General features: G+C 50.6%; 1 protein-coding gene and 1 long non-coding RNA gene across 2 annotated transcripts; both read right to left on the bottom strand.

The window, feature by feature from the left end:
- Positions 1-7,264: 7,264 nt before the first annotated feature.
- Positions 7,265-8,045, bottom strand: LOC128762965 (uncharacterized). The gene is made up of 3 exons (XR_008415597.1): positions 8,007-8,045; positions 7,819-7,907; positions 7,265-7,771 (listed from the first exon to the last, which is right to left on the bottom strand). It is a non-coding gene; the product is annotated as an uncharacterized LOC128762965 (long non-coding RNA).
- An 883-nt stretch (positions 8,046-8,928) lies between these two features.
- Positions 8,929-11,359, bottom strand: LOC128762017 (tubulin beta-1 chain). The gene is made up of 4 exons (XM_053869752.1): positions 11,193-11,359; positions 10,323-10,431; positions 10,134-10,244; positions 8,929-10,052 (listed from the first exon to the last, which is right to left on the bottom strand). The coding sequence occupies exons 1-4, from the start codon at positions 11,247-11,249 to the stop codon at positions 8,995-8,997; spliced, it is 1,335 nt and encodes a 444-aa protein (XP_053725727.1). The 5' UTR covers positions 11,250-11,359; the 3' UTR covers positions 8,929-8,994.

Consider the following 11,359-nt stretch of genomic DNA (forward strand, 5'->3'; position numbering starts at 1 on the left):
GAGTAAATCACGGTGAAATGCTTCCAAGCTGACAGGGTTTCGTTGATTCATTAGCAATTCAGCCCGAGATAACTGTTATCCAGAGATAACAGAAGAAAATAAACACAAGCATGTCACTTGCAGGGCTCCGTACAGCCCTGACTCTCTGTTTGTTTGATTTCTATGAGAGCGTCTTGGACATTAAAATCAAAGGGAGGAAGCGTTTGAAATATGCCTGAAATTCAGTCTTTCAATGATGGAACCTGGTTTTCCCCTCCATCTAGGAGGAAGGGCCAGTGATGTGGACACAGCGCTGCTTTTCATGTGACATCACGGCACCACAGAAAGAGCCAGTGCATGTCCCTCACAACAAGACCAGGCTCTGCCACTGTCGGACTGAAGGCTGTGTTCAGAGCGAGCGCAGCAACGCAGCTTCCAGTACCAACCGACAGCATTTGTCCCGACCTTTAGAGCCTCGACCCCCTTTATTGTCCGACCCCCGAAGCCTCAAAACAAATGAGACAACCCCGTGACCTTCACTCTGGGATCAATGGAGGCTCCCCCCATCAGAGTGGCTCTGGTTTGTTGACGGACGAATGCCCTCCTCACTCCCACAGCCTGCGACCCCCGGCAGCCTGGGCCCAGCTCTGGGCTTAACTCCGACCTGCTGCGTGCTCAACAACAAAAGTTTAATAAACGCTGCTGAGGTGGGGGCGGCCGGGGGGGCACCATGCAAATGTACCATCGTGAGTTCTGAGCAGCTGCACCACCACACATTCCTGAGCGGCGGCGGCTGCTTTCACTCACTGCAGCGCACAAAAGAGAAGCGGCCGGCGGCATTGTTGGGAAGAGGCTGGCGAGGTTTCCGGGAAGACGCACAGCAGCGTCTCCTCACTCTGACCTAAAAACGTCATCATTTGTTGAAAAGTACGCGCTGTAAAAGCACATGCTCCAGACTGAGCGCTGCCCACTGCCGTCAGGGCTGAGCACAGATGCAAGGCCGCACAGACGCCAGGGTCGATGGAGAGCCATCCACTGACCTGGCAGCCTGAGCAGGTGAGGACGGCTTTGTTGGAGGGAAGTTTGGGGAAGTATGAGGGGAACAGGAAGAAGCACCAGCGCTGGACGACAGACTCATGTCTTTGGAGAGAGAGAGAGAGCGAATCCATCCTTTTCCGGTTGAGAACCATGGGCTCTGACTTAGAGGTGCTGATCCTCATACCAGCCGCTTCACACTCAGATGCAAACCGATCCAGTGAGAGCTGAAGGTGGCTCTGAGATGACGCCATAAGAACCAAGCTACAAAATAATTCTTAACGTAATAATAAATAATGAACTATCACTCTAGAGCAGTGGTTCTTAACCATAGGGCCGGGGCCCCTGGTTGGGCCGCGAGCGCCTCCTAGAGGGCCGTGAGACCCTCAGTTTGAACCCATGACCCACGTGTGGTGGCAATAGTGAGTTAGTGCATTGACTTGACAGCTGCACATCTGTGATAGTGACCAACTATGGAGAAGTTCTTGGAAAGAAACAGTGATGAAGACAGTGATGGCGCCCCCTACAGGAAACACTGTTCATGAAAGCACCTGTTGGAGCAGTTTTGAAAATTAATTACAACATTCGATGGCAAAACTTTCATTTGCTTATATCTTCTTTGGAGTTTAAATAAACTATACTATTTTTATTTTATGATATTTAGACATGGTTTTATTATATTTATTTGATTCAGAATTGTATTCAGTGTTTCCAACTTTCTCAGCAGTTTGCATCAGGGGTATTTTTTTTCTTTAGTGAATGTGATGAACATGACTTGCACCTGCTTCTGCTGCGGGTTGGACCATGACAAATAAATATCTTTGTGCTGATCACATGCCTTCATGTCATTTCCCCAGGTTTTGCTCTGGCCCCGGGTCCCTTTGTTCTGGGACAGGTGGGACCCCAGATCAGGAAGGTTCAGAAGCCCTGCTCTAGATCATGGCTTTGAATCGTGCTGCGAACAGATAAAGTAAGTTGATTCCAACACCTGCACCTCAGTCAAAAGAGAAACAGTTCAAGCCAAACTGGAGGGTTCGGAGCTGTGAGCCCAGGCCATGTGGGTGGTCTCCTGCTGCTCCGCCGTGTTGTAATAAAGCAAAGAGGCAGCTCTTTTACAGCAGCGGTGAGTGTGTGTGTGTGTGTGTGTGTGTGTGTTGATGACACCAGCAGCATCCCAGAGCACTCGCACCTGCCGCTCACATCCAGATGAGACTCAGACCTCAGCATGAGGAAGGAGGTTCTCATGAGTGTGAAGGAGCTGCTGGAATCAGATGTGCCACGCACATAAACCACCGAATGAACTCTCCAAAACCGTCGTCTCCGCGGGACAAAAACAGAGCTCTGAGGTGGCAGAAGCCGAAGTAGAGAGTGGCAGAGCAACATGGCGCCTCGCAGCGAGCGGGAGCTCAATACGGCTCAATACAAGCATGTTTGGTCCACTAGTTTAGTGGGGACCTGTCATTGCCATCACCCTTTCCCCGGCCGAACCCAGTTATAATGAACATGGTGTTTTGATGTCTTCATCCTCAAACTGAGGCTTAACCTCTCCACTAAGTCATGCGGTCCTCACAAGGATAGTACTTTGCCAAGAATTGGTCACCACAAAGCAGGAGAAACACCCCCCCCCACACACACACACACACACAATGTATCTCAGAACAATGACTTCGCAAAAGAGTGTCTATTGCCATTTGACCCTTGAACTCCATTCTATTGGTGTTTTTCACCATCATTGTCTTTTGTGGGGCCCTTTTGCTGGACCCCACAATGTTAGGACTCAATTTGAGGATGAAGACTTTAAAAAAATAACTGGGTCATTACATCTGGGTCCCAGTCTGGTTCCTGGTGCAGAGTCCTGGTTCAGGTGAGTTTGGAGGGTGAGGTTTAGGGGGAGAGGCTGGGGCAAGGGTGATGGCCATGAGAGGTCCTCACAATAATAGTGAAACATGACAAGTGTGTGTCTGTGCACGTGTGAGAGAGAAAACTCACAAAGACTAAGTGTTTCAGAAGCACGGTACATTTATTGAAGCCAAACAAGGGAGCGCACCTCGGCGAGGTCAAAGGTCAGCGGTGATTCACAAGCCCGCCGCGTCCTCCTGCAGGTCTGACTCTGGAGACATCATCTCCTGCTCCTCCACAGGGGCTGGGAGCCTGCGCAGCGTCACCCCCACCACAACACACAGCATCGGCAGCAGCACGGCGCTGAGCAGCACGGACCTCAGCAGGAGGTGATCAAGCTCCGGCTCTCCGAACATCACCAGGGTCTCCGAGCTGAAGACGCAGAGACGGCCTTTCATCACGTGACACCAGAAGTGCCCGCTGTCCTGCAGGGAGACGTTCCTGATCTCCAGGCTGCTGCCGGAGCGGTACACGTTGTCTGGTCGCTTGTCAACAACAAGCAGTCGTCCTCCGGTTCTGTTGGTCCTCATGAACCAGCTGACTCGCTCAGTCCAGTCCCCACAGTGGAGAGTGAGGTTCTCCCCGCCGGTGAAGAGCTGCACAGCAGGAGGCCGGGGCTCCGGACACACGGCCAGGTAGTAAGTCTCAAAACCAGCATCAGCGAAGTGACAGGTGTATCGACCTGTGTGCTTCAAGCTCAGGGACGGAAACATCAGGGTGGAGTTGAGACTCTCGGGCTGGGACCACAGTGAATTGTCCATCCTCCACTTGTGTGTTCGGTTCCTGGTGCCGTCAGAGCAGTTGAGCTCCAGACTCTCTCCCACCGAGCGCAGGATCACCAGCGGCGATACACTCACGCTGAATATCCCGTGAATGACGCAGCCGTGCGGCTGCTTCTCCAGACAGTAGTAGACCTCGGGCGCAGCTCTGTTCACGGTCAGAAGAAGAGAAGGCTTCTTCTCCGTCCGCTCTTGCTCGTTTTCGATTAAAGCTAACCCGTCCTCTGTGTAGCAGTCACAGGCCCACGCCACACTCTGGTTTGGTCCCACCCCGTCACAAGTCAGCTCTAGTGTGTCTCCAACGCTTGGGTACAAAGTCTGGTGTTGCATCTTCTGGCTGTCACAGACCAGGAGAGTGGAGTTGCTGTGGAGCCTCAGGTTGCCCTGAGCCCAGCACTGCACCTGGTACTGACCCGAGTGGGACACAGCCAGACTCTGGATCTCATAGTCGGAGCCTGAAGAGTTCCACAGCAGCTGCCTGCCCTCAGCTGTCCACCTGGAGACGGAGCAGTAGTCGGCTGTGGCGTCCAGGCGGAAGACATGAGACCAGCGGGGCCTCTTGAGGACCTCGCCATGGATATTGGAGGTGAGGGCCAGCAGCAGCAGCAGCTCCTGCGCAGCCATGGTGTCGTCTCTGAGGGACTCAACTCTGACGGCTGCTTCATCGTCTCAATCTCAACACCATCAGCAGGAACTTCCTGTGAGCTTTATCAGGTGTGAAGAGTGGAGGAGCGGAAATGAACACCAGCTCCTCATGCAAGCAACATGAGACGGCAAGGACCTTTTGGCTGGTCCTCACTTCACTGAGCCTCAAACTGAGCGTCAAAACTTGGGTCATTACAACTGGGTTCAGAGTCCTGGTTCAGGTGAGCTGTTGGTTTCAGATGGTTAGGGTGAGGAAGAGAGGCTGGGGAAAGGGTGACGGCAATGACGGTCCTCACTAAGATAGGAAGACAAACGTGTGAATGGGTTCCACAGGTACAGCTATACACATGTGTGTGTGTGTGTGTACTTGTACTTCTATCTTTGTGAGAACCTGTATGAGTTTTTAATCCACAGAGTGAGGACATGTTGGCTGCCAAGCCTCAATTTGAGGGTTAAAACTACAAAATACAGAGGTTATTACTGTATAACTGGGTTTTGTTTGGTTCAGATTAAGGTTAAGTTTAGCCATTTCTTTTAGAGCAGTGACTCTTCACCAGAGGGTCAGGGCCCACGGTGGGGCCATGAGCGCCCCCTAGAGGGCCACTAACAGTGTTTTTGTTTCACACCTCTGGGCTGTGAGACACTCAGTCTGAATCCATGAGCCACGTATGGTGGCAGTAGTGAGTCACTGCATTGACTTGACTGCTGCACATCTGTGATAGTCACCAACTATGGAGAAGTTCTTGGAAAGAAACAATGATGAAGAAAGTGATGGCGCCGCCAACAGGAAACACTGTTCATGAAAGCACCTGTTGGAGCAGTTTTGAAGTGGTGATACTTTTATTTACATTTCACTTATATCTTATATATATATATATATATATATATATATATATATATATATATATATATATATATATATATATATATATATATATATATATATATTATTTGGGTAAATTTAGACACAGTTTTATTATATTTATTTCATTCAGTTTTTCCAATTTTCTCAACAGTTTGCATCAAGTGTAATTTTTTCTTTTTTATTTTAATACATTTGAGGAACATGACTTGCATCTGCTTCTGCAGCTGGTTGGACTTTTCCATGATAAATAAATATATTTGCAATGATCACATGGTTTCATGGCATTTCACAAGGTTTTAGTTTGTTTACTTGTAAGTAGATTAAATATGGTCATTGATCACAAATGAAATCAAGAGTCATGAATCAGTTTCATTACTCGAATGGGCCCCAGGTCCATTTGTTCTGGGAAAGGTGGGATCAAAAAGGTTCAGAAGCCCTGTTTTAGATGGTTAGGTTTAGGGAGAGAGGCTGGGGAAAGGGTTATGTCAATGTATGTAGATGACAGTCCTCATTGAGATAGGAAGACACACGGTGTGTGTGTGTGTGTGCGTGTGTGGGTGTGCGTGTGCGTGTTTGCAAGACTGCAAGGTCTTGACAAGCCACATTCTTGAGAGGACATCTTGGTCTGTCCTCACAAGGTTAGAGGTTTAAATCCTCAGTGGTTCAGAGTCCTGGTTCAGATGCGCCTCGGCTGGTCTCTCTTCTAATGCCTGTCCCGGAGCAGACCTGGGTCTGGAGCTGATCCGGCAGAGGGCACCTGGAGCAGGCGGGGTCAGAGCACGGGGCACCGCAGGACACTCAGTGGGGACAGTCACAGTGTGAGTGTAAGCTCCCACAAAACACAGCTGCCTCAGCGTAAGAAGCTTTTGCTGCGCCAGTGTGGACTCAATATCCTCACATCAGAAACTGTAACTGTTGTGAGGGGCCACCGTCAAAAGAGGAAAGTGCAGCACAAGTTCTGCACTCAGCATGTTGTGACGCGACACACAGAGAAGCAGCAATGGTTTATTTTCAAACCATTGCTCTTCATTGAGATTCTGTCCTTGGATTTCATAACAGAGTTTCATTTTTATAGATCATATCTGTGCCTGCTGAAGCCTTTGACATTTGGCAAAATGACGGACCACGTGAAGACGAGTGGCTGTGGCTCCAGTGCCTCTGAAATAGTGGCGGGCAGAGGGGGCGCATGAGACCTGGGAACATATGTTGGTGCCGCCCTGGAATAAAGCATCAGGCTAATAAAGGTATTGTTTAGTGTAAGTCTAAGATGGATATTACTTCTTTTTTAATTTTCCGTCATGTTAACAAGGATACAATGTTGGGCTGTGTGAATTGGTCAGCTGGGCACGAGTGGGTGAGAGGTCGAGCCCCGCTCTAACGTTATTTCCTGTGGACGGTATGAAGGGATTGTCAGGCCTCAGTCTGTTGTCCCGCAGCCTTCTGCCTGTGGTAATCCTGGTGAGGGGCAGATCAGCTACAGAGGCAGCGGCTCCTGCCTCCGTAAGTGCCCCCGACCATCGGAAACATGAGAGTTCAACCCTCACTCAACTTGAACTAGTCCTCGCTAAATCTGGAGCAATGAAGAGGCTGGAGGGATGAGGAGAACCTGCTCCAGGGATCTTCAGGAGCTCATAACATTCCAGCCGGCCGGTAATGTCGTGTCTGAGCTCCAACACTCTCTGCAGGGGGCAGCCCAGCAGCAAGTTCTCCTCAGACTCACCAGACGATTATCTGGGGGCCTCTTCCTACCAGCGTGGACCCACCTGACCCACTCCAGACCCAGATGAGCCGAGGTACCTGGCGACCACCTGAGAGCCGGTGTGATGGGCAGATGAGGCGTCATGAAACACTGCTGCAGGGTGGATGAAACAGTGTCCTCATTTTCAGAGGCCTTTAGGTGGCGCTCATGGTTTAGAAATGATGTGAGGTTTCATTGAATGAGTTGTTGCAGACAGCGCCATCTGGTGGCCTCTGGAAATCAGGACACTGTGTCATGAAGCCTCATCAACTCTTCACTAGTGAATGCCACAGCAGTGACCTCTAGATGGACATTAAAAGTGACTATATTCCATTATTGCACTTCATATATTTAAATCATAATGTACATCTGTGAATGTTTTTACTGCTCTACAGTTTATTATTGACAGAAATATCTTATGTATATATCACAGGACAAACAACTCACCATCTACTTCATAACAAGATGAATGTCACAGCTTTATCAGGTTAAAAAAAGTTTTAAAACAGGCTTGTCAAACTTGAGGCCCCGGGGCCAAATCTTACCCACCCGGTCATTTTTAGCTTGCGATGCTGACTGAAAGTTCAGAGTGGATCTCATGACTTGCAGTGCTTCAACTTCTTAGCTTAGAAGAGCGGTGGAAGAGAACTAACCGCAGACATGGACCTGACAAAGGGACCCACTGACTGGTGACAGAGGTGCGATGGTCATTTGTGCCATCGGCTGCAGGTTCATCAGATGCCGATCAAGCGTCTGGACGAATAAATCAAGGCTGCCAGTGTGTGAGGTGATGGTGTTGGTGAGGGCCGAGGGTTTGCTTCCTGAAGGAGACTGACATGTGATCGTTGGTAAACAGAATGATTCTGAGAGACACAAACCTATTTCAGTGGAACGTTCATGGTCGGTGGGAAAAATGCTGAAGACTTTACGGACGGATTTGCGGACATTCCCGCCTGATTTTGACCAGCTCCAGTGAAAAGAGACATTTTAACGTGATGAAACACAATACACAACCGAATCACTGCAACAACCTAATATTCAGGAGGCAAAATGAGGACTGACTTACATTTTGGTTCGTTTCTCATTCACTTCCTGAACACAGCTTCTTCTTCATTTTCCTGCGTCTGTTTTAGAAGCTCCGTGATGCTACTGCCACCTGCTGCCCGTTCTAATCATCACTCATGACAAAACGGTTCCTGAGGTAAACAGTCAAGAACTGTTCCGTCTGTTTAAGTAAATTCACGAAAACAAGAAAAACGGTTGATAAAGCAATTGAGGAACTGAGTTCAAACATGTGAACAAATGAAAAAACAAACCAAGTCAAAGATCTAAATGTGATAAACTATATTTTATGCATATATTTTAGGATTTTATCCACCACGGAGGTGAGGAATTTCGGATTTCCTGTTCATACATGTGACCCCACTGAACTTGAGGCCATATCGTTCAACCCAAGGTGCTGGGCGTCAGGGACTCTCAGTATGATACGCATTTCTGTTATGACGCACTCCACCCTCCAGGGGTCACTGTTGAAGAGGCAAGCGTGGGGCGGTTGTGAGGCCAGCAGATGGCGCAGCAGCCTCAGAATACAGATGAGAGGCCCTCGAGGGCCACGAGCCTCGTCCTGTCACATATCGTCTGTTGTTCATTAATGAAACGCCACTTTGACTTCTAGCCCATTAACTAGGTCACAGTTGGGTAGTTTGGTAGCCAATGAGCAGTTGAGTTTCTCCATCAGAACATGCCCATAGTGAGGAGCGGTGTGAGCAGGGGCCTCAAACGGACGCACCGGAGCTCCAACGGTGTCACTCGTCCACGGTTGCTGCTGCTTTGGAGCAGAGCCCTGGACTGGGCAGCTCTTTTCTCGGATCAACTTTCAAACGATGACCGTTTCCACGCGGCAGACGGACCACACCCCTCAGTGTTACATGTAAAATAGAAGGTAAACATTTGACAGCTTTACATGAAATAAAACCTCACACCAACTGTACGTTGCTTAATTTTATTAACACAAGTATAGGACAGGGACGTGTAGACTTGAAACGGTGAGACATTTAGGCCAGCTCCTCGGCATCCTCCTCCTCAAACTCCTCCTCCTCGGCGGTGGCGTCCTGGTACTGCTGGTACTCGGACACCAGGTCGTTCATGTTGCTCTCCGCCTCGGTGAACTCCATCTCATCCATGCCCTCGCCCGTGTACCAGTGGAGGAAGGCCTTGCGCCGGAACATGGCGGTGAACTGCTCGGAGATGCGCTTGAACAGCTCCTGGATGGCGGTGCTGTTGCCGATGAAGGTGGCGGCCATCTTGAGGCCCCGGGGAGGAATGTCGCACACGGCCGTCTTGACGTTGTTGGGGATCCACTCCACGAAGTAGCTGCTGTTCTTGTTCTGCACGTTCAGCATCTGCTCGTCCACCTCCTTCATGGACATGCGGCCGCGGAAGATGGCGGCCACCGTCAGGTAGCGGCCGTGGCGCGGGTCGCAGGCGGCCATCATGTTCTTGGCGTCGAACATCTGCTGGGTGAGCTCGGGCACGGTGAGGGACCTGTACTGCTGGCTGCCGCGGCTGGTGAGGGGAGCGAAGCCGGGCATGAAGAAGTGCAGCCGGGGGAAGGGCACCATGTTGACCGCCAGCTTCCTCAGGTCGGCGTTGAGCTGGCCGGGGAAGCGCAGGCAGGTGGTGACGCCGCTCATGGTGGCAGACACCAGGTGGTTGAGGTCGCCGTAGGAGGGGGTGGTCAGCTTCAGGGTGCGGAAGCAGATGTCGTACAGGGCCTCGTTGTCGATGCAGTAGGTCTCGTCCGTGTTCTCCACCAGCTGGTGCACTGACAGCGTGGCGTTGTAGGGCTCCACCACCGTGTCCGAGACTTTGGGGGAAGGCACCACGCTGAAGGTGTTCATGATGCGGTCGGGGTACTCCTCCCGGATCTTGCTGATCAGCAGGGTGCCCATGCCGGAGCCGGTGCCTCCTCCCAGCGAGTGCGTGAGCTGGAAGCCCTGCAGACAGTCGCAGCTCTCCGCCTCCTTCCTCACCACGTCCAGGACGGAGTCCACCAGCTCAGCGCCCTCTGTGTAGTGACCCTTGGCCCAGTTGTTGCCCGCACCACTCTGGCCTGAAGGACAGATACAGATGCAGATGTGATCACCAGCTCAGACGGCTGCCAAAACTGCTCATGATGGATGGATCCACTCACCAAAAACAAAGTTGTCGGGCCTGAAGACCTGGCCGAAGGGGCCGGACCTCACGGAGTCCATGGTTCCAGGCTCCAGATCCACCAACACAGCACGGGGAACATATTTGCCACCTGCATCCAGACATGACACACGTTAGATCGGTCCAAAACAAACCAACATCTGCAGCCCCAAGTAGAATCCCAACGCACCAGTGGCTTCATTGTAGTAGACGTTGATCCTGTCCAGCTGCAGGTCACTGTCTCCGTGGTAGGTGCCAGTCGGGTCGATGCCATGCTCATCGCTGATCACCTCCCAAAACTGCAAGCAAGTCAGGGGTCAACCATTGATAAAGAGCGGGGTGGAGCCACTTTGCCAAGATGAAACTGTGACCATGGCCACAACAAGAAAGTCCCAAGACGCACGGCACTTATTTTCCCGCCGGTCCAGCCAGGACTGCATTCCGATTGGCTGAGTCTCCCGGGCAGCGGGTTTGAAAACGATTACGTCACGGCCTGTTCTTCAAGAGCCCAGCGCCGACACAGGCCGAGCAAACACGCAGCACAGTGTGCAAAAAGAAAACGCTTCTTTTTTCGACCGAATCAGTCATGTACGAACCGGAAACGCCATTTCAATTATAAACGGAAGATAAGCGTCTTAAAAAACAAAAAAAAAGAAAAAAAAAACAAAAAAAAAAAAAACAACCTAGCCAGTATAATTGGATTAAAATAAAAAAAAAAAAAACAGCTAAACCACTACATCGATATGGATTTAAATCAGAAACCCTATTCAGAGCCATTAACTAGACTCAGAATGTCCGGAGCGCCCAGGAGCGGCGGTAACACGGAAATCTATTTAATATAGAGCCATAAATCAAAACATATTCCGCATTAATACAGACATGAACTGAAGGACGCGTTGAAGCGTCGTGTCCGCCAGACTCGGAGCGGACCGTGTGGGTGATGTAGGGTGTGGTTGCAGGGGCTCAACAGGCACAAAGAGCCGGCTCTTTCCGAGGCGGCCGCGCGCCGAGGAATGAATGGAAAACAACGGGAAATAAACGGGGGAAACGACGGACTAACCTTGGCTCCGATCTGGTTTCCGCACTGGCCAGCCTGGAGGTGCACGATTTCCCTCATTTTTGATGCTTTTCCAGATCACACAACGCCACTGAGCTCGGGGTTTTGGCTGAGAATGGATGCGTAAAGCTCGCTAGCGGTTTTATACCGGAAACCCCGCCTGCTTAGTC

This window comes from Synchiropus splendidus, chromosome 7 (assembly GCF_027744825.2).
Source record: "Synchiropus splendidus isolate RoL2022-P1 chromosome 7, RoL_Sspl_1.0, whole genome shotgun sequence".
NCBI classification, from domain to species: Eukaryota; Metazoa; Chordata; class Actinopteri; order Syngnathiformes; family Callionymidae; genus Synchiropus; species Synchiropus splendidus.

Bases quoted from the DNA above. Each gene is read 5' to 3' on its own strand.
- LOC128762017 (XM_053869752.1), bottom strand. From the start codon at position 11,249: ATGAGGGAAATCGTGCACCTCCAGGCTGGCCAGTGCGGAAACCAGATC. The intron at 10,432-11,192 runs GTTAGTCCGTCG...ACTTGCTTGCAG, and splicing joins GAAACCAGATCGGAGCCAAG to TTTTGGGAGGTGATCAGCGA. The intron at 10,053-10,133 runs GTGAGTGGATCC...TCTGTCCTTCAG, and splicing joins GCCCGACAACTTTGTTTTTG to GCCAGAGTGGTGCGGGCAAC.